This window comes from Hippocampus zosterae, chromosome 11 (genome assembly GCF_025434085.1).
Source record: "Hippocampus zosterae strain Florida chromosome 11, ASM2543408v3, whole genome shotgun sequence".
In the NCBI taxonomy this organism is placed as follows: Eukaryota; Metazoa; Chordata; class Actinopteri; order Syngnathiformes; family Syngnathidae; genus Hippocampus; species Hippocampus zosterae.
Window position 1 is genome coordinate 2,682,804 of NC_067461.1, and position 25,837 is coordinate 2,708,640.

The 25,837-nt window shown below is 47.8% G+C and overlaps 2 protein-coding genes across 29 annotated transcripts in view; both read left to right on the forward strand.

The window, feature by feature from the left end:
* LOC127610013 (ankyrin-3-like) overlaps positions 1–9,707 on the forward strand; it is a 48,073-nt gene extending 38,366 nt beyond the window's left edge. For 20 of the 28 annotated variants that reach the window (XM_052079698.1, XM_052079674.1, XM_052079699.1 and 17 more), the window contains 10 exons: positions 798–872; positions 988–1,119; positions 1,232–1,375; positions 3,738–4,896; positions 4,973–5,135; positions 5,969–6,049; positions 6,473–6,556; positions 6,653–6,757; positions 7,707–7,805; positions 9,445–9,707. In XM_052079698.1, coding sequence (XP_051935658.1) covers positions 798–872; positions 988–1,119; positions 1,232–1,375; positions 3,738–4,896; positions 4,973–5,135; positions 5,969–6,049; positions 6,473–6,556; positions 6,653–6,757; positions 7,707–7,778 — 2,015 coding nt within the window. In that variant the 3' untranslated portion in view covers positions 7,779–7,805; positions 9,445–9,707. Of the gene's footprint in view, positions 1–797; positions 873–987; positions 1,120–1,231; positions 1,376–2,038; positions 3,599–3,737; positions 4,897–4,972; positions 5,136–5,968; positions 6,050–6,472; positions 6,557–6,652; positions 6,758–7,706; positions 7,806–9,444 lie in introns of those variants that run through there. The other 8 variants (XM_052079670.1, XM_052079671.1, XM_052079679.1 and 5 more) reach the window with 8 other exon arrangements.
* A 5,002-nt stretch (positions 9,708–14,709) lies between these two features.
* LOC127610041 (coiled-coil domain-containing protein 6-like) lies at positions 14,710–24,081 on the forward strand. Its single transcript, XM_052079758.1, has 9 exons — positions 14,710–15,115; positions 16,598–16,747; positions 18,256–18,384; positions 19,263–19,366; positions 19,466–19,626; positions 20,394–20,550; positions 21,278–21,378; positions 22,586–22,707; positions 22,798–24,081. Exons 1-9 carry the CDS (start codon positions 14,861–14,863, stop codon positions 22,996–22,998), a joined length of 1,380 nt encoding a protein of 459 aa, XP_051935718.1. The 5' UTR covers positions 14,710–14,860; the 3' UTR covers positions 22,999–24,081.
* Positions 24,082–25,837: the final 1,756 nt, after the last annotated feature.

The following is a 25,837-nucleotide window of genomic DNA, read 5'->3' on the forward strand; positions in this document are numbered from 1 at the left end:
GACTTGTGGTCATTGAATTGATTGACTGGTATGCTTGTGGCGTGTTTCTATATTTATAAATATATCTACACATATATGTGTATGGTACTCCCTTAAGAACAGTAGCTGTCATTGACCCATCATCATTGATGTACTTTTCCTGCATTGTCTCGGTTTCAAGTTTCCTTTCCTTCTGCCCCCCCTCCCCGCACTTTCTCAAACCTTGTGTGCCCTGTGCCAGTAGAGTAGCAAGCCAGTCGCAGTGACTGCTACACTCGCACAATCCCTGGTTTGTTTGTCTCTGTTCAGGGCGAAGTTGTCATTGTTATACTTGTAGTGTCGTCCGAACTTTTCATATATTCGACTGTCGCAGTCGTTTTGTTTTTTGTTTTTTTGGTTTTGGTTTTTTTCCAAAGAACACCGAGTAGCAGTTGACCACTGCGATTCTAACCGAGTCCAATCCATCCTAGATTTTTCAAACTGTAGTCTGCTTCGTAGAGTTGTGGTATGCTTTGTTTTGTGTGGTTCTCATGACACTTTTAATGCCTGCCCAAAAAAAGTTACACAGCACAGATAGCCGTAGATCGCCACGTGTAGTGTGAAATGCCTTTTCTTGCCATCGCAAAAAAAAACAATTCAATAAATTTCCAAGAATTACTGGATTCCAGTGAAGAAGAATTGGAGTTGCAAGCCAGCTGTCTTGAATTGTAAAATGCAGAAGTGGCCAGAAAAGGAAACGTCTGTAGTTTTTTTTTTGTCTCTTAACACTGGAGAGAAGAAGAATGATTAAAATGTTAACTAGCGATCTGTCTCACCAGGTCCCCAAAGTCCTTGTGAGCGCACAGATTTGCGTATGGCCATTGTCGCAGATCACCTGGGACTCAGCTGGACAGGTAAGGCCAACGCTTGGAGCGACGGCGATCAAATATCGTGGCCCATTTTGTGTACGCACTTTACGGCGGTTGATGTACTGCTTCTTTGAGACTCGGTTGATGCGTCTCGTCACAGAGCTGGCTCGGGAGATGAACTTCACGGTAGATGAGATTAACCACATTAGATTGGAGAACCCGAACTCTCTGACAGCACAGAGCTTCATGCTATTAAAGAAGTGGGTCAGCCGGGAAGGGAAAAATGCCACAAGTAAGTGAAGTCTTGTGTTTCAACGACTTTTCACAACCCTCCATGTAATGCTACCGTTTGTCGGCATCTTGTTGACTTCCAACCAGAGTTGATGCTGTATTATTTTCCACAGCGGATGCCTTGACTGCAGTGCTGACCAAAGTCAGTCGGATGGATATTGTGACTTTACTGGAGGGCCCAATTTTTGACTATGGTAACATTTCCGGCACGAGATGTTTTGCCGATGATCATGCGGTTTTCCGGGATCAGGCTGATGGTAAAGTTTAGCTCTGATTAGCTGACCTATTACCTCTTCCTGCTGCCATGTTGTTGTTATTTTTGTTTTTGCACGCACCACATTGCATGGATCACGTCTAGTGCCAATTCCTAATTGTGTCTTGTTGTGGAGATGCTGTTTTTTTTCGTAGCGGTTTAGAGTTGTGTCTGGACAACTGGCTCCCTACCGTTCTCCAAAAATGTTTTAATAACATTTGATATCTCACGGGATTATTTCTTGCCTGAATTAAGATTACATGGCTACAGTGTGCCAGTTGTCACAAATCTTTTCAGGATTTGCATGCATGGAGATACAAAGGACAATAATATTTTTCACCTAACCTGAGTTAAATGTGGATCACGTGACCGCGTGGTCTACAGTTTAGTTCTCCTAGTGCTCCTCCAGTTCCTCTGAGCCTTCCTTGGATAGATGAGAGTATGGCTTCTTCCTGTTCCTCCTGCCTCGCATCACCTCCCGCTCAGCAGCACCCCCTGCTGATAACCCAGCACATAACAGCTCTTAACTGTTTAAGAGCCACGTATTGCTGATAGCCATCCCTCTGCCAAAGTCGCACTATTTATTCATTTTCCTTTTGAAATTCAACACTGACCTTCATTTTCCATTTTCTCCTGTTTTTTGTTTAATCCATGCCCCGCCCCTTAGTGTGTGTGATTATTCCGTTGATTCCGAGCAGTCCCGCCTTCATCCTGCACACAAAGCGATCCATCCCTTCCCCGCCCCTGACACCGAGAGCACTGACCCCACGCCGCTCTCCTAGTTACGAATTCTCCATTTCGCTCAAAGACTTGGCCCCCCCTTTGCAACGGGAAAAACACTTCACCTTTCTTCCCCCACCTCTTCACGACCTCAACCCTGAGTGCCACCCTGCTGACACGCGTCAGTTCCCTTCCTTTCCTTTCTCACCGCACCCATCCTCCCCGATCCCACTCATCACATCGCCATCACCTTCATCGGTGCCATCCCCTCCCCCAACCTCCTCCGCTCCAACAGAACGAGCAGTCGTAGAAAGATCCCAAACCACCTCTGAACTCACCTGTGATCCACCTACCCTCACAGGACCCCCAACCGCACCCGCCGTCCTCGCCATTGCACCCTACCCTGCCACCCACAACCTACCGGAACATGCTACAAGTCCCATTTCTTCACCCTCTGTCACGCCCTTGCCAAGTGATTTGACCGCTTCTTCCCGCCCTGTCTCCCCTCTCGCTTTGCCCCCTGTGACCCCCGGTGAGTCCCGCTGTGCAAGCCCAAATCCCCCATCCCCGCCTCTGCGCTCACTGTCTCCTCGCCACACGTGCCCTTGCGCTTGTCCACCTTCCGTTCGCACCCGCATTGACCCTACCTCATTGGAAATGTTTATGTAGGTTTATATTGGTGAACTCCAACTGGGGTACCTTTAAAACAAATTATTCTAATAGATATTGCTGTTTTTGCTTGAAAATAACCATTTTTAAAAATTCCTGTAGCATTTACATCTGTAAATCATGCCGACGTTAGACTACTCAACTGTAGCCTGATTTTTAGCCGACAGATGTGTCGCAGACAAGCTTAGTGTCTCATGGCCGATTTCGAGTTGTGTTGCGCGCAACGTAACCCCGTGTCGAGTGACATACCCAACGATTGGTCGTCTAGCATCCGGGATGCTTCACGACGAAAAACAAAGTCGGACATGCCAGAAGTTTTGTTCATCTTGGTACAGAGTGTGAGATGTCCTACGTCGTCCTTTGATTGGTTCTTCGGCATTGACCAATAGGAAGACGGCGTCTACTTGTGACAAGAGACTGGACATGCCGTTTGTAAATTAACAAACAACAGGAATGGACAATTTTGGAATGTATCGGAAAACATCCGTTAGCATTTCAACTCGGGCTATGTTTACCAACAAAGCTAGTAGGTGGTTAACAAACGGTGGACTGAATCTTGACGGAAGCAAGTGACAATTTTCAGGATCTGGTCACTGACGGACTTGTATTTTGACGTCTCGACTGGTCCAAGACACAGAACGATATTTATCTGGTAGTCTGACATTTATCTAGTTATTGTAATATTGACGTTAGGATATAGTGGAGGTGTGGGGTCGGCTACTGGACCAATTCTGCATTGTAAGGGGTCCCTGAAAGCAAAACCTTTGAGAACCCCTGCTCGATATTTCACCTCTCATCTGTCTATGCATGTAAAATCTTCCATAAAATTCCTTGTGAATTGTCGGCTGTGAAGCTACCTACTTCCCACTTAAGTCTCAGTGCCATTGTCCTCGCCGTAGGATGTTTGTGTGTGTGTCACACTGTATTTTCAGTTCTTAGCATGCTTCGGTGTACATTTCTCATCATGTCACCCACAGATTACCAGAACATTCTAGCCGAGTTGCATTCCCCCGCCGCACTGCACTCCGACCCGCATTTCCTGATGCCCGAACTTCCTGTCACACCCGACCCTTCCCCTGTCCACCACCAGCATCACCATTACCCACGACCCGATTCCCGACCGCAGCCCCTGCTCTGGAGCCCTGAGATCAAATCCGGAAGCTCAGCCGAGAGTCCCCTTAGACCCTGTCAGCTTCCCCTGTCCCTTTTGGCTTTTGACCTCCCTGATCCTGTTCCATCCAAGGTGCAGAAGCCCCACATCGCCCTGAACGACCGGCTGCTCTTAAGCGAGGAGGAGGACAGATCTTACAGAGAACTGGAACCGAGCCCCACGCCCAAGTCTGTCCCCGCTCTGTGCGAGTTAGACATCAGCCCGGCCCGCTCCACATCCTCCTGTTCAGTTTCATCTGTATCGTCGATAACCCCTTTAACACCTGACAGAGCACAAATAGGAGATGGAGCTGTGCTACAAGTGGACATTAAAAGCTGCCAGAAGGAAGAGTCAAAAGAAAAGGGTAAGGGTGATCAGAGGGTTGCGGTAGAGGGGAACTTTTTTGTGGAAAACTGGGTAGAGGAGGACTGGATTAAAAACCTCGAGAGAAAATGTGAGATCGTGACAAAAGATGTCAAGAGTCAGCTGGAAGCGGACAAAAACATTTTCGCCCGACAAAAGGGAGTGGCAGGAGTGCGGATTAAAATGCCGGGAGCTGGGTCTGCTGGAGATGAAATAGAGGCTGGAACTGACAAAGAGAGTATTGATGAAACACCACAGATAGAAGGGAACGGTGAAGAAGTGGTCCGCCGTGGGGACAGAAGAAAAATTGCCGATGATGGTCGAGGCACTCGCCAGCCAAGTGACTTGACCGTTCAGGAATGGGCTGAGGCCCTTTGGGAACGTCAGTCTACTGAGCGTGGATCTAATGAGGAGGAAGATAAGACTGAAGAAGGCTCAGAGGAGAAGGAGGAGGACAAGGAGATGACCACCGAGGCAGACCGAGAACTGGAGATTGTCAATCGCGTTGAACGGCCAGAAAAAGACATGTGCTCGCTTTCAGGTTGGCAGAGCGACTCATCCAGCGTCAACGCCGAGCCACCGACGCCGGGCCGCAGCTCGGATCTGCCGGACGTTCGGGAAAGGTGTGACTTATCCTCTCCTTTGAAATCCATGAAAAAAAAAACACAGACCTCTTCCAATTCCGACTGTCTCGTACAGCCACGACAACTCGAGCGATTCCGTCACTTCCTCGTCCAGAGGCGAATCGGGGAGGTCCCGGCAGAACGGCGACAAGTCTAAAAACTCACCTCAGGGCGGCTCGTCGGAGTCGATGAATGGCAGAAAGGAAGAGGGAAGGCTGGTGTCCGAGAAGAAAGTTCAGGTAGTTCTGACAAATCTTATCTGAAGTACAGTTTCTTTATTACAATTATTATTATGATTGTTATTTTTTATTCATCAGCCTGACAGCAGTCGGTAGGAACGAGCGTCGGTATCTCTCCTTCTTGCAGCGCGGGTGTAACAGTCTCTGGCTGAAGGAGCTACCAAGTGCTGTCAGGGCGGGCTGGAGGGGGTGGGAGGGACTGGCCATCATAGCTTTTAGCTTAGTTAGCATCCTTCTGTTGCCCACCTCCTCCAGAGTGTCAAGGGAGCAACCCAGGACAGAACTGGCCTTCCTGACCAGTCGCTCCAGTCTCTTTCTGTCCCGGGCTGAGATGCTGCCTGACCAGCAGACAATGCCATAATGGATGGCCGAGGCCACCACCGAGTTATAGAACGTCTTAAGGAGTGACCCCTGAACCCCAAAAGACCTCAGTTTCCTGAGTAGGAAGAGTCGGCTCTGTCCTTTCCTAATCAGGGTGTCCGTGTTTGCAGACCAGTCCAGTTTGTCGTTCAGAAGAACACCAAGGTACTTGTAGGAGGTCACCCTCTCTATGTCCTGGAACCCTGAACTCACCTTGATCCAGATTACCGTTTTCACCACATTTGGAAGGGTCTTGATTCCAATCTGAAAATATGAGGTGACTCAAATTCTAATCGCGACACTTGAACCAGGCAGTGTAAATCCAAGTCTTTCCCTTGGATTCTGTGAATCCAAGATCCGTTCCATCATTGTGCTCGAGAATATTAACCAGGTCTTTGAGCAGAGCCGCCAATGGAGCCAAATTCTACAAAGTCTTGCGCCGCCACGTGGCTAACTCACCACTTTTTCTCCAGCAGCAGGTTAGTGTAGATTCCGGTTCGGAGGAAGAACAGACCGTAACCACCAGAATCTTCCGACGCCGGCTCATTTTGAAGGTACCCTGCGAGCCTGGGAAAGCGGCTCGGGTTGGATGGAGTCTGGAGTGTGGTTTTTTTTGTTTTTGGTTTTATGTGTGGGTGTGCCGCGAATGAGTACCTCTTTGGATGTGGCTGCATTGCTGAGCCTGTCCTGGTTTTTCCTCTTTGCATGGACGATGCGAAAGTCTCAAGCATTTGCACCGTTGCTTCAGCAGCGCTCGATAGTCTTGTCGTTTCACAACTGATCCTACTTGATCAAACAAGAAATTGAGGGCAGGTGAGCATCTGGGAATTGCCGCAAGTTTGCCGTCGGAACTTTCTAGGCTGTCACGCTGGTGCCGTAGTCGCTCTCGCGCTCCGTTTGGTGTGGTGATGGTTTGTTGCCCTGTGTAGGCATGAACTGCGTCCTATTTTACGCCACTAATGACCAAACATTCGCAGGGCGAGGAAGCAAAAAACATATCCGGCGAGTCCGTGACCGAGGAACACTACTTGGACCAAGACGGTAACCTCGTCAGTAGAAAAGTAACTTCCATGTCCCTGATCCATTCAGCCACAGGGAGAGAAGCGGGGCGTGAAACCATCGGTTTTTATTTCTCTCTCGGCTGACGTGCCGAGTAGGTCATCAGGAAGGTCATCCGCCGGTTCTCTAGCTCCTCGACAGACAACCACGGGTGCCACAAGGACCTTCAGAAAAGTCCCACCCTGCAGGAGGACGGACTTGAGGTTGGCGGAGAGACCCTTCTGGGGTTCAACGTCTTTGGTGGCATGCCGATCTTTTGGGTCAAAGTTTCAGTTGTCCTCCGTATGATGCAGTCAAGTTGTGCAACACTGTGAACTACTACCGCAGTCTCCCTCCATTTCCTTATTTGGTTCAGGGTTGTAGCTCAGCTGACATTGGGCAAGAGATTGGGTACACCCTGGACCGCTCATCAGACAATCCCAGAACACACAAAGACCAAAACCACACCAATCGTAGTAAAAGAATGACTGATTCCAGTGGTTAGCACGTGGGCTTCACAGTGCAGAGGTACCGGGTTCGATTCCAGCTGCGGCCTCCCTGTGTGGAGTTTGCATGTTCTCCCCGGGCCTGCGTGGGTTTTCTCCGGGTGCTCCGGGCTCCTCCCACATTCCAAAAACATGCGTGGCAGGCTGATTGAACACTCTAAATTGTCCATAGGTGTGAGTGTGAGTGTGAATGTTGTTTGTTTCTGTGTGCCCTGCGATTGGCTGGCAACCGATTCAGCCTACTGCCCGAAGACAGCTGGGATAGGCTCCAGCACCCCCGGCGACCCTAGTGAGGATCAAGCGGCTCGGAAGATGAATGAATGAATGAATGAATGATTCCAATGAATCCCGTGACATTTTTCAGGCCCAAAGTGACTTGAGTGGTTTCGGTGGTACAAGCGCCTTGATTGCATTTTCAGACACGTGACTAACGAGTGCCGTGACTCCATTTTAACAATTCGCTCTTTCCCCTCTCCTCTCTTCCATAACGACACTATTTTTTCGTCATCCAGGCGTGGGGTGTCGGTGTGTAACTGTCGACGACTACCACTTGCCGGTTTCGTATTAATAAACATGGTTTGGCTTGGCGTTGCCCGTGATGTGGTTTCATGAAACAAAATCCCTTGTCTCAACTTTCTTTTGGCGTTTTTTCTTGCATTTTTTGCAGAAAGATGGCCCGTCGAGGAATAGCAGGCGAGTGGACGAGAGGAAGCCCGGAGACAAAAAGTTTCACTCGTAGGGATGGATTGAGTGTTCTCTCGACCAGGTACAGTCGCATTCCAATATCTGTCACTTTTTTTAGGAAGTCGAGTCTTTTTTAGATGCTTCGGACGAACTTTAGATGATCCGATGTATTATATAAAAAAAGATAAAAACATGCATTCGTATTTAAATTATATTGACCCAACTTTCCAATTTGTTGCCGCAGTATAGCGACACCTACTGGCGTGGAGGGCTTACTCGATGTCAGATTTTTTTTTTCTCTCCTAAGTATCGGTGGTTGGTATCGACAGACTCCATGATACCTTAAAACAAGTCTGCTATTGGCCCAATACCGAAAACTGCTACTGTCACACGCCCATCTCTCCTAATTTATTCAAGAGAGGCACTTATTCAAGTCGATGATGCACCTTGGTGCTTCATTTAGTCACAGTTAATTAATTTGAGGCGATGTGTTTGTGATCATTTGAGTCCTGCTTTTCATTTGAGTGGATGACACACTTGGGTAATTATTTGAGTCATGGTTAATTTATTTCAGGTAAGGAATTGGTTCAAGCCACTGACACGTTTGTTAAAGTGGAGGCAAATATTTGAGGAAATACAGAGTGAGCATTTTTGTTCACGCATCCCCAGCCCACATAGTTGCTATTGTAGGTGAAAAAAAGGCTCAGTGATATCACTCGGAGCAGTGTGTCCCTTCCAAAATAGAGAGCGTTATCCCAGCGGGGCTCACTGTTCAGCCCCCCCACTGCTGTTCGGCCGTATGCTACACCATCGAGGCGCGGCTCCCTTTGAACATTTATTGGCAGTGCCGTCAAGTCGAGCAGCATACCCACTGAGCATCGGGTGCTCGCGTGATCCTGTCGAAAAGGTCAGGGCCTGCAATTCATGTCTGAAAATAGGAAACCTGGGGCTCCACCTAAAAGTATGCAGCTTCAAGTAGATGTACTTTGCCATTTCTTTTTTTTTTTCACAATTTAAAAGTTCTCAGATGTTTTCATAAAAAGTCTATGAAATCATTAGGTAAAAAAAACACAGCCACAGCACATTCTGCTTAATCAATGCAATTTTGGCACCACAGTAGTCAGCCAGCCACCAGGGGGCGAAACTGCCGCGGAAGCCCTAAAGTCATAGTCTGGACTTGTTTTAAATTCAGGGCAAGTACCGTTAAAAAAAAAAACTTAACATGATGAATTAAACATCATGAAAGATCTGGATTGAAATATTGATCAACTCAACTAATAACTGATCAACTTAATAGTGATTATCATTTGGCTAATAAGTGTGCAGGCCTAATCAGAGTAACCGTAATGACCTGGGAGGAGCTTGGGCTTTGCGATAAAGCAAATACTCCTCAGCGTTGTCAATTTGCTGAAATCAACACAATATTTTAGCTCCTTTTCCCACGCCCCAAAAGCAAAAGTTTTTCAAAAACTGCATATAGCAACGCGGCTAAACCCACGGCTCGTATTGCTAACATCGCGGCTCCCCCGTTTTCTGGGTTTGGTCACATGACATTTGTAACGCTAGCCCGAAGTCGACAACAGAGGGCGGTAGGATGTAAAAATGGCTGCACCCTTTCGTGAAGGTTGAAACACGACTCGGGCAATTATGCAGCTAGGCTAATGATACATCGGCTTTCGGCAGACTGTATGTAACGCAATGTACTGTTTTGTGTCCCGTAGTCATACGAGATCATAATTCCACGTTCCAGGGAACAAGCGTTACTTGAGGGCTGAGTTGTTCCAGTTTCAGGACTTTAGCGTCCGCATCCACCGAATGGGTTGGCTTCACGTGATGAGCGGAGTCCAGCGCCCCCTACTGACCCGCCAACGCATGAGCATGAACAAACTCCTCCGCATCCTCCCTGTCAATCAAAGAGCCTGAGAGAGGGGCGAACGCTCGGCATCGAGGATTCTGCTTCCTGTTCGGGCTTTCAGGGGAAGGCCACTTACAGTGCCCTCCATAAGTATTGGCACCCCTGGTTGAGATGTGTTTTTTAGCTTCCAATTATTTTATTTTTTTTCTAAATAATATGGGACCTTAATGGAAAAAAAGAGAAAAATCCAACCTTCAATACAAGTGCATTTATTCAGTGGGGAAAAAATCCCACATAAAGAAATAATTATTTGACATCAAATAATGTGTGTCACAATTATTAGCACCCCTGGTGTTAATATTTTGTACAACCCCCTTTTGCCAACAAAACAGCACCTAATCTTCTCCTATAATGTTTCACAAGATGGGAAAAGACAGAAAGAGGGATCTTCAGCCATTCCTCTTTGCAGAATCTCTCTAAATCATCCAGAGACCTGGGTCCTCTCCTCTGTACTCTCCTCTTCAGCTCACCCCACAGGTTCTCAATGGGGTTGAGGTCAGGGGACTGAGATGGCCATGGGAGGAGCTTGATTTTGTGTCTGGTGAACCATTTCTGTGTAGATTTGGCCATATGTTTAGGGTCATTGTCTTGCTGAAAGACCCAGTGACGACCCAGCTTCAGCTTTCGGGCAGAGGGCAACAGATTTTGATTTAAAATGTCCTGGTATTTCAAAGCATTCATGATGCCATGCACCCTAACAAGGTTCCCAGGGCCTTTGGAAGCGAAACAGCCCCACAGCATCACTGACCCACCCCCATACTTCACAGTGGGTATGAGGTGCTTTTCAGCATGCGCATCTTTCGTGGTACGCCAGACCCACTTAGAGTGTTTGTTGCCAAAAAGCTCAATCTTGGTCTCATCTGACCAAAGCACACGGTCCCAGTTGAAGCCCCAATACCGCTTGGCGAACTCCAGACGCTTGCGTTTATGATTGTGAGTGAGGAAAGGTTTTCTCCGTGCATGCCTCCCAAACAGCTTGTTGGCGTGTAGACAGCGCCTGATGGTTGATTTGGAGACTTTGTGACCCCAGGATGCTACCATTTGTTGTAATTCTGTAACAGTGAGCTTTGGAGATCTTTTGATTTCTCTTACCATCCTCCTCACTGTGCGTGGTGGCAAAATAAACTTGGCTCCTCGTCCAGGCTTGTTTACCACTGTTCCAGTTGTTTTGAACTTCTTAATTATTCCTCTCACAGTGGATATGGGCAGCTGCAGTTGAGTGGCAATCTTCTTGTAGCCTCTGCCTGACCTGTGAAGGTCGACGCACATCTGCCTCACTTGTATGCTGTGTTCCTTTGTCTTTCCCATGTTTAAGAGTGGATAAGAGAAATGGCCTCGGTGTCACGTCATATTTATACCCCAGGGAGACAGGAAGTGATGAATTACTAATTAAATGTTCCTACATACTCTGGTAAACTTTGTAAACTACTGTAGAAATGACAGAAATGCTTCAATTATATTTATTTCCTGGGAATTGTTAAGGGTGCCAATAACTGTGGAACAGGTGATTTGATGTCAAATAATTATTTCTTTATGTGGGATTTTTTCCCCACTGAATAAATGCACTTGTATTGAAGGTTGGATTTTTCTCTTTTTTTCCATTAAGGTCCCATATTATTTAGAAAAAAAATAAAATAATTGGAAGCTAAAAAACACATCTCAACCAGGGGTGCCAATAATTATGGAGGGCACTGTAGGTGGTCTGGGTAGGGGGGGTCAGGGGGGGGTCCTCCTTTGCTCACATCCACAAATGTAGGCGCAACCGTTGACCAAAGACGGCACAATCGGCGATGGAGGAAATATGAAGAACACGACAGCGATCTAATGGAACACGTCAAACAACTTCAACACGTTCAACACTGGCCTTAAAAGTTTTTCTTCTTGAACCCGCCGTTGTCAGGATGGTAACTGTTCTTTTTTTTTTTTTTAAACAAAAAAAAAAACACTTTTTTTCCCGTTTTTGTATATAAGGTCAGAATGTGTACGGATTCTTCATGTGTAATACGCGAATGGTTGGGCGGAGTTTGGTCACATTAGGGTGTGGGATCTTTTCAAGTGCTTTGGGAATAACCCTGAAGCAATTCCAGTTTTCAAAGTTGTGCACGTAACACAGGTTCTTCTTAAAAAAAAAAATAAATAAAAAAAAAATAAAAATTGTAAGGCTATTAGAGCAGGTATAATATTTGTACACTGACTGGTTTGGTTTTAATGTTAGGAAAGAAGGAAAAAAAATTACCATTGGGTCAAACTCAAAGTGGGATCCAATCCCGCAGCCTTTCAAGAGTATTTTCAAGCATGCCGTTGACATGATTTGGAGTACAATTTTTACAACTTTCCAAAAGCTCGGGATTTAGACAAAAAAAAGGCCCTTTTATCTGTGTGTACACACGTGTAGCCCTAATGTTTGTCACTGGTTTTATATTTTAACACGGACTAGCATAGCATTGGCACTTTGCAATTTTTTTTGGGTGGGTGATGTGTGTGTGTCTGCGTGTGTGTGTGTGTAAAATTTGAGGGGCAGCTTGAGAGCATAATAATGGCAAATATAAGCGCTTGTAGGCTGGTTCACACTGTCCAACACTGTAACCGTGTATCGTGCATTCTTGGCTGTAAGACGTAAGAGCCTCCGCGCACTGTTTTAGAGTGTCGTCTCACAAATGCTGTGTGGTCTTAAATGACACCCGAAAAAAAAGGGCATTTATTTTTTCCATTATTCATCTTTTGGGGTGACTTTGTCTCTATACTTCATTTAAAAATCTACTCACAAGCGGAGATTAATTCGGACTGTAGCTCTTCATAGCATCTTGAATAAAACACTGGATGATCGACGGACGCCGTTTAAGCATCGAATAAATTGTATTTGAGTCTTGACGCCGTGCGGTATTTATTTAGGCGAGAGAGCCTGTATATGCAGTGTCCATTAGAATCATCTACATCACTCGTGTGTTGGTTTTCATTCCATCGATCAAGTGTGTTCACTATCAGTATGCTGATGCCAACGCTGTTGACGTTTTTCTGGTGGGCGTGGGGGGGGGGTGGTGCTCCTCTCAAAATCGAGCAGGGGCGCTCGATGATTCTTTGATATGGTTGAAATATCAAATTTGTTTCGTATGTGTTTTCACCCAGGCGGACTTTTTGATGTACAATTTACTAACAGAGTGAAGCCATTGCAATGTAATAATAATTCTAGCACTTTGGTTATCCGAGGTCTTTTAGAGGCGATTAGCAGCAGCGAGGACACCGCAAGTGTTTCAGATGTCTTTCGAGAGAATGGGGGAAGAAAAAAAACAAATGCAAAATTGACCTAAAAAGGATAAAAAAATAAAAATGCATTGGTTTTCCAATACACTTTCTCTTGTGCTCTGTGTGTGTGTCCCTTGTATGATGCAATATTGACACAGTGTCACTTTTGGCTGCACGCACGTTTTTTTTGGTTTTGTTTTTAAAGGCCATTCCACGCTTATTTCATACCTGCTCTGCTGTCTGACAGCAGAAAGGAAATATATGCAAATGAGAAAACTTTATGAGGAATTCAGTTGTAATAAAATACTGTGTGTGTGGACAGAACCGAGCTGACTTTTCATGCAATTTTTAGCTAGTGACACGCCCCTGGGCTGCCAACCTGGTTGAGGCCATGCTACGGTGCTAGCATGGGCTTTGGCCTCTCTCTGACCCATCAGCAGATCTCATTGATTTACTTAACTTTAAAAAAAAAATATTGAAATTCTATGAAAAGAAGACAGAGGTGATATTGTTTGGTCCCAGTGGCCCTTGTACATTCCATCCTGTAGACTTGGGCCCCCTGTCTCCTTATCTGAAATCAACGGTCTCAAACATGGGCCTTGAACTGGACAGTGATTTTAAACTCGATCGTCAAATGAAATACTGCAATGCCCTTTACTTTGGAGTCAGCCAGTCCTCCATTAAGCGCCTTCAGCTGGTCCAGAATGCTGCTGTTCACCTCTTGCTAATTGTTTTTAGTCTTTCTGCTCTTTCTACCTACATTCTTGTTGCTGGAGGCTGTAAATTTCCCCAGTGTGGGACAAATAAAGGATATCTTATCTTGACTGGTACTCGTAAGAGGGAGCACATAACTCCTACTCTGGCCTACCTTCACTGGCTCCCCATTCATTTTATTATTTTCAAGATCCTACTCTTTGTTTTCAAATCTCTGAATAATCTCGCGCCACCTTACCTCTCTGAGCTCATCCGCCCCTAAACACCTGCCCGGCGCCTCAGGTCTGTGGACCAGACATTCCTCGCTGCCCATCTTCAAAACCCTCCTCAAACCTCACTTGTATTCTTTGGCGTTCGACTCAGCATGACTTAGATTTGTTCTTGATTTTACTGTTTGGTGCTTTCTACCGCCTTTATTACCGATTTTTCTTACTGTTTATTGTGCATGTTAAATTGCTCCATGTACAGCACTTTGTATGCAGCGATGGCTGTTTGAAAGTGCTCTATAAATACTGTTGACTTGACTTAACAATGAAAGTAATTTGGATGTCAACATCCAAGCGAGATCTTATATCAAGTGAAGGGACGTTTGTGAAAGAGTCGCTCTTTTGTAAGGCTATTTTTGGGGTTTACGATGAGAATCTAATCATAGTTCGGAGAAACGTCCTTTTGTTTTTAGCCAATTATAATGGAACTTGGAAACATTTAAACAATGTGGTAAAGCGAAATAATTAATTGGAGAAAACAACATTTCGCCAAAAACTTTGGAGTGGAGTTTGTTAGTGTATAACTTAAATCATACCTTCGCAGAGGAGAAAAGTCAGAGCAAATTCCAGGAGGAGTCTTCTGAGCTTCTTCTGAGCAAGCTGTTCTAATTTTGAATTAAAGATGAAACGTCTTTAGCCACCCTGAAATGTCGAGTTGCCTCAATTCAACATTTGCAGATCCCCACGTATTGGACGACTGAGATTTAAACAGACCGTGATTATTTACGAGAGTCCGCGATGATCAAGTGGGAATGTACTTGGGTGGGCAGTCTTGCTACATTTGGTTCCCTTGCTTTGTCTTTATGACGTAGTAAAGTGGAGCAGTTCCACCGAGTCGATGCGCTTATGGAAACGTCCACACCGGGGCGCTGTCACCTCGGCGCCCCGGCAAGGGTGACACAACGCTGGGGCAGAACTGCGTGGAAGCTCCGCTCGTCTTCTTCTGCGTCGACGCTCTTCGCTCTCCTCCTCCTCCTCCTCCTCCTCCTCACATTCGCCATGGCGGACAGTGCGAGCGAGAGCGACACCGACGGCGCGGGCAGCAGCTCGGCCACCCCGATGACGACCTGCGCCTCCAACTCGGGCAAGCCGAGCATCGTGATCTCGCAGTTTCGCCTGGAGGAGCTCACCAACCGACTGGCCTCGCTGCAGCAGGAGAACAAAGTTCTGAAAATCGAGCTGGAGACGTTCAAACTCAAGTGCAAAGCGTTGCAGGAGGAGAATCGGGACCTGCGCAAAGCTAGCGTCACTATTGTGAGTAGCGTTAGCTAATTAGCTCGCGGGCTAACACACATGACCACCTGATCGATACGCAGCCTTTTTTTTTGTCATGTAGCTAGCCATACTCGGCGTCTTTTAATCGCATCTCAAGTCAACAATTTCACCGCCAAATACGTGTAACGCGTGTGTTTGAATTCCCAACACGCCCCTGTCGTGATGTATTAGCGATTTGGCCATGTTGCTATGCTAACATAGCGTGCATGCTATCGTCTACGTTGGGGTTGGCCGGCCAGCGGTTAGCCAGACAGCTAGTTTGGCTTTGTTTTGTTTCTTTATTTCAAATCATCTCCGGTTTCCAAAGTCGCGTTGACATCTCATGAAGTCATAAATTAAGTCGGCCTGAGGCGTTGTGTGTGTGGTCTTAATACCGAAATGGGTGACACGCTCAAAACGTGTCGATAAAAGCATCGACACTGAGCTGTGGCATAAAATATATTCGGCAGTAGCCCTGCCGAAGCGTGTAACTGATGCCGTGTCGAGACGGGGAAGTATGTAGGCCGAGCTAAGCCGAGAGCAAGGCTCAAATGTCCGCGCAACACCCGCTGCACTCTCTCGGGGTCGAGGTGAGGTTCATCCCGGGTGTCTCCTCCGCTTTGACGCCCCTCACTGAGTCATTCCAGCTATCGTAAAGGCATTGCCCAGATGATTAATTTGTACGTGTGCTGCCTCCTGTTTCACCCCCTCCTTTTTTTGGAGGCTTCCATTACTGTAATAACTTAAGAGCCATTAGGGAAAATTCCGTTTCCGTTTGGGATGCCAGTGGAGGAGTTGTGGGGGGTGGACAATAGTGAATCATCATCTTCTTCAACTTTTGGCTACACAACTCCACCCTGTAACAGTAACCATCATGGGCAGGTTTGGCACAGTGCAAGCGCGGTGGTGACCTAGTGGCTAACGCATCTGACTCGCAGGTCTGAGCATGGTTCGAGTCTCTGTTTCAGACCTTTGTGTGGCGTTTGTAACTCTCCCAGTTATGGTTATATTTCAACTCCTTTCCAAATTACCAAACCTTGAATGTTTGGTTTGCATGTTTTCCTTTTTTTGAGCATATCCCGGAGCAGCATTTTCTTTTTTTTGGCACCTAGGATGTTTGCCAGAACCTGTAAGAAGGAGCCGGTGGCCTCTTTGGGCGAGACAGAAAAAGCACAAAAATATTTGGATAGGCATGATGAGGTGCGTTTGTTCAGCTCAAAGTTTTAGTTTTGCTCTTCTGATAAATTTGCAGAGAGGATTCACACATCAGCCATAGTTGACTCGACACTATGACACAAACATTTTGACCAAAGACCTTTAATTTTGATGCGGATGGTTCACCCATGTCAAACCGCCACAGTATAGCCTCATTTAAAATCGATTTTGGGGGTGTGGTTGGGGGGCGTTGGATCTAAATTGGTCACGACGGCTTGCGGTGTAAATCCAGCCTTTGTGAAACTCTCTATCATTTGTGTCCCACAGCAAGCGCGAGCGGAGCAGGAAGAGGAGTTCATCAGCAACACCTTGTTCAAGAAGATCCAAGCCCTCCAGAAGGAAAAGGAGACCCTGGCCGTCAACTATGAAAAGGAGGAGGAGTTTCTCACCAACGAGCTCTCCAGGAAGCTCATGCAGGTGAGTCCGTCTACAACGGCGACTGTTTTTGCTCGCTTTTGTTGCCTTTAAGGTCCAAACGAAATAGGGGAAAAAAGGAAAGTAAGATGAACTTGCGTGGCTGATGAAGTTTGGCATTGACAGCATCCAAGTTCCAATTTCCCCGTAACCGCAAACCAAGTCCCAAAGCGAAGACTTTTCTCCACTGGCATGATCATCCTTGACACTTGCATTTATGCTTTATTTTATTCATTCATTCATCTTCCGAGCCGCTTGATCCTCACTAGGGTCGCGGGGGGTGCTGGAGCCCATCCCAGCCGTCTTCGGGCAGTAGGCGGGGGACACCCTGAATCGGTTGCCAGCCAATCGCAGGGCACACAGAAACGAACAACCATTCGCACTCACACTCACCCCGAGGGACAATTTAGAGCGTCCAATCAGCCTGCCATGCATGTTTTTTTGGAATGTGGGAGGAAACCGGAGCACCCGGAGAAAACCCACGCAGGCCCAGGGAGAACATGCAAACTCCACACAGGGAGGCCGGAGCTGGAATCGAACCCGGAACCTCTGCACTGTGAAGCCGACGTGCTAACCACTGGACTTACCGGGCCGCCACTGCTTTATTTTAGTTTCGGTCTATTGTCTAATACAAGTGAAGTAGGTGCAACCAGGAATTCCCAATGTGATTCGCTTTCAACGCAGTTTTCTCCAATGTAAAACTTTTCCTATTGAAATGAAGTGAAATACTGTTTTTTTCTTTTGGGGGGGGGTTAATGATTGAAAATACGACAATTGTTTAAAAAAAAAAAAAAAGTTAAACGCATTGACATCATATCACCAGGCTGACATTGGTGTTGGGCTATTTGCCAGAACCTTGCGGCGGCCATCTTGAGCTCAATTGGCTCTGCCGTGCTATCCTCGGACTCACCTTGAGCCGTTGCGGGCTGGAGCTGAGCGCGTCACGATCCCGGATTTTCGTGCGCCGGCAGCGTCCGGCTGGACTTGAACACTGCGAGCGCCTAATTCTGTCTTCATGCCACAGACGCAAGGCACGAAACAACATGCAGTACATAATACGAAGATTAAAATGTTGTTAGAGCAGATCGGTGTGTTGTTAAATTGACGATGGAAGGGGTTGGATGATCATCTGAAGATCTCCGATTCCCTGCGTTTTCTATTTCGGCTGCAGTGACGCATACTTATCCAAATTGTGTCAAGCGTTTGACATCATGCGTCCGTCTGGGTCGTCCTGGTGTTTTTGCGACAAGCTCACAGCAGCGCGCGTACGCTCATCAGCTGTCGTTTGAATGTGCTCAAAGGGCTCCCGATGACATCACCGTGGCTTTGAAACAACTCTCCGGTGACTCTCCTCCCGTGCGTCGCTTATTCGGTCGCTTCCGTGTGCCAGTCGTTTCTGGTCGTCCTCGCCGGTCGTTTTCCATGAAATTTTATTTTATTTTTATTTTTTTGCAGTTTTCCTAGGGATGAGTAACCGTTGCGCTTCTGCCCCCCCCAACCCCCAATTTTAGCTCCAGCACGAGAAGGCCGAACTGGAGCAGCACCTGGAGCAGGAGCAGGAGTTCCAGGTCAACAAGCTCATGAAGAAGATCAAGAAGATGGAGAACGAGACCATCTCCAAGCAGCTGACTTTGGAGCAGGTCGGATTGTGTTTTTTTTTTTTCCCGCCCGCGAAAGATGCTTCCTGGGCAGGAAGTCTTTGAATCATCTCCAAATCCCCACCACCCTCTTATGACTCTTAGGTCTGGGTGGCGCTTGCGTAATAAGCTTGCATATTTACCCAAAATGGAAGTTCATGTCACTCGAAAAAGGATAACACTCGTGTGACCAACTTTTTTTTCTTAATTAGTTCAATCAAGATTTCTGCCTCGTGCCCTGTTGATTAATTGCGTAGTGTTTTTTTTTTAAAAGGCCATTCAACTAAACATTTTGACAGAGGAAGATACTGTAAAGAGTCTTGATATTTTTATATCATCAGTTAAAAAAATAGAGATTTTTTTTAAAAAACATTTCGTAAGCTCTGGGTCATCCCTCCGGCCTCCTACCAGTAGGAGGCGCACCGATCACCTCACCAGGGAGTCACCCAGGTGGCATCTCGATCAGATGCCCGAGCCGCCTCATCGGGCGCCTCTCGATGCGGACGAGTGGCAACGCGGTGCCGCTGACCTCGACTCCTAAATTTTTGTGAGTCGCAATCGAAGGCACGATATTTCAAATTTGGCCGAGCTAGGCGCGTGCGCCGTTCTTTGTGTTCCGGGTACACTTGTGAGATGTTCTAGTGAGAAGTGACACATTGAGGAAGTGAGTAAAATGATCACAATTTCCTGCAATACCCCCCCATGCCCCTCCACCCAAACCGAATGGGTGAGTCAACGAGTTTTTTTTTTGTTTTTTTTGGACTAACGGCGTCCTCAAGTGACACAAACAGGACTTATCTGCGCCAAGACCTTGAATGTGCCGTAAACATTCTCTGAATGTTTTTCTTTTCGCCCCACCCACCCCCCCATCACGCTTCCAGTTGAGGCGGGAAAAGATCGACCTCGAGAACACATTAGAGCAGGAACAAGAGGCCCTTGTCAACCGACTGTGGAAGCGGATGGACAAGCTGGAGGCGGAGAAAAGGTACGTCCCGCCCGATCGAAACGAGAAGCGTCTCCGCTGGCATCACCGGCGATTCTGTTCTTTATGCCTTTGTGGTCTGATTGAATTTTCACTCGCCAGGATTCTGCAGGAGAAGTTGGACCAGCCCGTGTCGGCCCCTCCGTCCCCGCGCGACGTCTCCATGGAGATCGACTCGCCGGAGAACATGATGCGGCATATCCGCTTCCTGAAGAACGAGGTGGAGAGGCTTAAGAAAAGCCTGCGCACCACCGAGCTGCAGCGTAAGTGCGCTCCTCCGACTCGGGCGCTCCCGTTTGACGGGTGTCGTCAAATGTGACCGACCTGGGCATGGGCATGTTTGAAAACGGGTGCGTGTGTGGGTGAATGATTACTTTAAGGCACAAAGTTTCCAGCCCCAGAGTTCCGTCCTAATTCCTTGAATTTTTTTCAGTTTTTGCGAGGGGTTGTTTTTGTCTTTTAAGTGGAGGCCCGGTAGTCCAGTGGTCGGCACGTCGGCTTCACAGTGCAGAGGTACCGGGTTCGATTCCAGCTCCGGCCTCCCTGTGTGGAGTTTGCACGTTCTCCCCGGGCCTGCGTGGGTTTCCTCCGGGTGCTCCGGTTTCCTCCCACATTCCAAAAAACATGCGTGGCAGTCTGATTGAACACTCTAATTTGTCCCTAGGTGTGAGTGTGAGTGCGAATGGTTGTTCATTTCTGTGCGCCCTGCGATTGGCTGGCAACCGATTCAGGGTGTCCCCCGCCTACTGCCCGAAGACGGCTGGGATAGGCTCCAGCACCCCCCGCGACCCTAGTGAGGATCAAGCGGCTCGGAAGATGAATGAATGAAAGTGGAGGTTAAATAGCCTGACCCAGAGTTCCTCTCCTGTCATTCTTCGACCACTAGGGGGCGTGCTTGGCTCAACCCTCAGCAGGCGGAAGTCCCATTTTGTTTGCTCTACGATGGCGGAAACGGGCATTGACCCGCCGTTTTGTTTCACGGCCGCGAGCGTATCCCGTCCGTCAGCAGCGTTGTTTGTCTCCCGCGCAGACACGGAGAAGCGCGCCCAGTACATCGAGGAGGAGCGACACATGAGGGAGGAGAACGTCCGGCTGCAGAGAAAGCTCCAGAGGGAGATGGAGCGTCGGGAGGCCCTCTGCAGACAGTTGTCGGAGAGCGAGTCCAGCCTGGAGATGGACGACGAGCGGTTCGTTTCAAAACATTCCAGCTTCTCCCCCCGTTCTTCATTTCAGAAGTGCCCTTCAATCCCGCCGCTTTTCAGTTTCGCTTCAGCTTTTCAGCATTCGCGCGCAGTTTCTGCATCAATATCGCATATCTGAATTGCGTCACTCCAGCTCGTTAATCCAGCCGCTGTGTGGTCGCGCTTTGTAGCCATACTCCTTTTGTGTTGCGTAACATGATGCCCCCAATAAAACGCTACGATGTGACCTAATCAGATGGGAACAGATAATTCTTACAGCAGTCAAAACAGGGATGCCCAACATGCAGTGCCGGGGCCATTTGCGGCCCGCCATCTATTTTCTAGTGACCCAGTGGCATAATGACATTTGACATGGGCCACAAAGCTCCGGTTCAGTGCGTGGCAGAGGTAGATCTAGTCGAGAGGGACACGGGAGGGGGGGGGGCTTAGGCCAACTTAAAATATTAAACAATTTGCCTTATCATCTTGAACAGCAAGCTGCTCTGTAGTGACTCCAAAATGTTCACAATAGACTGATTTTGGTGTGTTTTAATGAATTCAAGTCGAAGAATGTTGAAGTGTCCCTCACATCCTTCCATTTTCATAAATGCGGCCCTCGAACTAAAAAAAAAAAAAATGTGGACATCCCTGAGTTGACACACGGCGTTAGCCACCAACGTTCCCCTTTTAATTTTTTAAAACTTATTTTTAAAACGCCGTCTCGCCTCCTCAGGTACTTCAACGAGATGTCGGCGCAGGGCCTCCGAGCGAGGACGGTGTCCAGCCCCATCCCGTACACGCCCTCCCCCAGCTCCAGCCGCCCCATATCCCCTGGTAAGATGGCCACTGGTTGGAGCGAATAAGTGACATGTTTTCAAGAGAGAGAACAAGGGAGAGCCCTGGCATGAAGCCATTTTATTATAAGGTGTCATAAGACTCTCGGCAATAGCCGATAAAAGTAAATATCATAAAGCGACCTTACGTAACAGCCCCTTTTTATGATTTCTTCACATCAGCGTTCGTGTTGACCTGCGGCTTGATGTCGGATCTAATCTTTGCACCGGAAGCAAGAAACGAAAATGTTTGATTTCTCCGCAATCGGGGTTGAGTAATTGTGTCAGGGGTTTCCCAGCATCTATTTCGCGCGCAAACGGGTCTGTTGAGCTTCTTGAAAACCGAACGCTCCCTCGCCGCTTCGCGATTCATTGCACATGCCGTTAAAAATCGGATCGTTTATTTCATATAGCGGCGGCCCGGTAGTCCAGTGGTTAGCACGTCGGCTTCACAGTGCAGAGGTGCCGGGTTCGATTCCAGCTCCGGCCTCCCTGTGTGGAGTTTGCATGTTCTCCCCGGGCCTGCGTGGGTTTTCTCCGGGTGCTCCGGTTTCCTCCCACATTCCAAAAACATGCATGGCAGGCCGATTGGACGCTCTAAATTGTCCCTAGGTGTGATTGTGAGCGTGGATGGTTGTTCGTCTATGTGTGCCCTGCGATTGGCTGGCAACCGATTCAGGGTGTCCCCCGCCTACTGCCCGGAGACGGCTGGGATGGGCTCCAGCACCCCCCGCGACCCTAGTGAGGATCAAGCGGTACAGAAGATGAATGAATGAAATGAATGAATATTTCATGTGGCTTTCAGCTCGCAACTGCCGCCCATCCCGCAAAGCTCCTCAATTTACTCCAACCAATTTCCTTGGCACCGGGATGACAGAACTCTACATTCAGCCCCCTCAACTCATTTCAATATAGTTTCTTGGCGCCAAAACACTACTTCTATATTGTATGCGTACATAGTCCTGAAATGTACAGTATGTGTTCACATTTTTTTTCAGTATTTGAAAACTGTACTGTGTAAAACTATTTTTTTTGGGGGGGGGGGGGCGGGGGGGCTCTATTGCGGAATACTCCATATTGCGAGGTGGTCTGGAACATATGCCCGAGAGTGAACTGGGGTTCACGGCGTGAATTATTTTGAGCCACGCAAGCAAATGCGTCGCCACACTAGCGTGCGCCTGAGCAACTTTCACTTCCCGTCGGCGCAGGTCTCTCGTATGGCAGCCACACGGTCGGCTTCACCCCACCAGCCACTCTGTCCAGAGCCGCCATCTCGCACTACAACACCCCTGCCCTGCACGTCCACGGAAGCTCCTCCCACTCTGTAGCGGTGAGCCGCGGGCGCCCGCGCACGTCCGGGCAGCCGTCTTTTTTTTTTTTTTTTTTCGTATTGGTGATTTGTTTTCTTTCCCTCCCGCAGAGGCCCTCGCCAAGGAGAAGCACCAGCCCCGACAAATTCAAACGTCCGACCCCCCCGCCGTCCCCCAACACACACTCAGGAGCCCTGCAGCCTCAGCCTCCGCTGCCCCCGCCGGCCCAGCCCATGGTCCAGTCCATGTCCTCCCCGGCGGCCATGTCTCAGCAAGCCGGCGGGGCGCAGGCGCCTCCCTCCCAGCCTTAACCACCACCCGCCCGCTCGCTAGCTAGCTCGCACGCACGCACACACCCACCCACACCCGTCTCCGTCTTGGGGCGCACGACGGCGCCCGCCGGATGCCGCGACGTCAAAACACCGCAGCAACTTCCATCATTAGCCAAGCTCTGGAAGAAAGCGCTCAGAAGCAGCTTAGAAAAGTTTTAAAGGGGAGAGGAAGCGACGCGGCCGCGACGCCGGGCGACCGAAATGCACGCGGCGGCGGCATCTTCCCAATTGCTCTTAAATGGAATGGATGTACTGAAAAATAATCGCTTCTGGGACTCCGTAGGCCAATTATCCGTTCCACCTGCCCGTCGTGTGTGTTTTGGGATTTTCTTTAGTTTTGTTTTTTGCTTTGGTCGGATCTCGAGCCGGTTGGAATTGTTGTGACGCTTTTCAGATAGCTCAAACAGCACAGAGCTTCAAGGCGGCTTTTTTTTTTTTTTTTTGCGATGGATGGATGTTTGGGTCAGCAGATGGATGTATGGCTGTCTCTGTGGATGTGGTCGATTGTTTTTACGCCTTACAATGTGGCACTCGATTGCAGTCATGTTTATTACCCCCTCACCCCACCCACCACCACCACCACGTCACACAGACGTTCGACAATTGCGCGGTTCGCTCACGTTTATTAGCAAGTTCAGCCGAGATGTGTCATATAAGACCCACCGGGCGGTCTTCGTCGTGGCGCGTTCAACACGTAGCTCGCATCGCCCGCTATTTTTGTTCCTGCAGAGGTCTCGTTCAAGTAATTTCGCTGGGGAGGGAAAGCTGCGGACGTGCGGGTTCTCCCCGAGGATGCGCGCCGGTACATCAAACCACAGATAAATGTCGCCTTTAAGTTGTTCAATAACAATGTAGTCTAAGGTGTTACTTAGTCATGTACTCTTGGCTCTTCTCTCTCTGGTGTATTTCTCAATGCTTTATCGTCATGGGATAATGGCAAAAAAGATAAAAAAATGCACATTGTGCTCTTTACACTAAATATACATACTGCTCAAACATTCGCAATGAATGGTACTGTCAAACTAAATTTCTATGTATGATTAAAATCTCTTGAGATGAAAACTTTGGGGGTTTTCGTTTGTGGGAAGAGTCCGGCTTTTTATTAACGGCGCCACTTGTCGCCTTCTCGGCAAATGTGGTTTTGTAAACTGACATTGTGCAGGTTTGCTTAGTTTTGAGCTTCATAGTGGTGAAATCCGATTTCATCTTGGTGGGTTTTGAAAGAAAAAACTCAGCAATGTAGAAAACTCGATTAAAAAAAAAATCTGCTTTTGCTCTGGCCAACCAATCAGGCTGGAAAAATGACTTTGGCCCCGTGAGGATACATTTTGAAATCTGATTTATTGACAAAATGGCCGCTTGGCAAATAAACTGAAAGTTAGTGATTGTGAATGCCCTGCGCAGATTAGATGAGTCCAGAAAGACTGCTGTTTGGCTTCGACTCCCCCCAAAAGACACTTTGGTTCTCACGATCAATCCTCTGCTCCTCTTACCATGATGCACAGGAACCTTTAGCGGGGGGGGGGCCTCCTTGGAGCCCTCCCGTCGGCTCCTACGAAACCACCTCAAGTTGCCTTTTGTAACGCGCGCGCGAGTCTCACAGATTTATATTTCTGCATTTCCCTACTGGAGCGTGTGATCTGTGTTTCTCTTCCAGTGCCTGTAGCAGTTGGGCTCTCCCCTGTCCCTCCCACGCCACCCCAATGGGAGAGAACAGCAGGCTGCAGCGGCTCTTGTGTTGCTCTCGGAGAGGTGAAGGCCAATCTCATGTAACAATCTGCAGGAGACCGCTGACGTTTGTGCTCTCGATTTTAGTCGAGAGTGCTGTGAGCTTGCCGCAGATCCAAGTGGAACAATAGACTTTGTATGTCATATCAACTTAAACTATTACGTATGATTTTGGAAAAAAAAAAAAAAGATTTTGGTTGAATTCGAAGAGTTACGAGATGTCAGACTAACAGCCATTTGCCTTGTCGACTATGACACGGAGCCACTTTTCGTTTGATGGGACACGGGTCACAATACGTAGCACGTAGGCATGAACTAATTTTCAAAAAGACGTTTCAAGCTCTTTATTGCCACTCCCGCTTGTGTTTAGTGTCAACTACACCTAAAACAAAGAGTCGCACCTTCCGTATTGAAGACAACCGTTGTCTGCTAGCTTAATGCTAACGCTGTATTGAAGACAACCGTTGTCTGCTAGCTTAATGCTAACGCTGTATTGAAGACAACCGTTGTCTGCTAGCTTAATGCTAACGCTAAACTACATTGTGGTGCTATAACTGTCTCTTTTTACATTAAGTACCATCTGAAGAAAAACTTGTCTCCACAAGTACCACCACAATCGCCAACATCCCAAAGCACCCCCAAAATAGCAACATAAAAATACAGTTTTTAGCAGGCCCACAAAAGACCGGTTCCACTGTAATCACATTTACCCCCCCCCCCCCCAACCCCCAAAATCCACAATGTAGCAGCAGATGACTGAACGCTTACTTTAGGTCACGCGTACACACTCACACATTCTAGGTTTCAATCCCTCAAGTAACCTGAGACTGCGTATTGTCATTAGCGAATTGTTTCAAATGAAATAATTTAATAGTTCAAGTTGCGGCATGGTTGAAAAAGAATTCACAATGTCGCCACAAGGTCACATATCGTTGGGTTCGCATAGTAACTCAACCTAATGAAGGAAAGCCAACAAAGCCCTTCTTGGGTACATTGGGGGTGGTGAAAGATAAAATTCCTCTGGACTTTTGCCACTCCCACGGCGGCGCTTTGCTCTATTTTCCAGAAAAGAATTAGGCCCTGTAATCCC

Coding starts and splice junctions, on each gene's coding strand:
- LOC127610041 (XM_052079758.1), top strand. CDS start 14,861: ATGGCGGACAGTGCGAGCGAGAGCGACACCGACGGCGCGGGCAGCAGC. Junction 16,748..18,255: donor TCTCCAGGAAGCTCATGCAG/GTGAGTCCGTCT, acceptor CCCCAATTTTAG/CTCCAGCACGAGAAGGCCGA. Junction 20,551..21,277: donor CTGGAGATGGACGACGAGCG/GTTCGTTTCAAA, acceptor TCGCCTCCTCAG/GTACTTCAACGAGATGTCGG.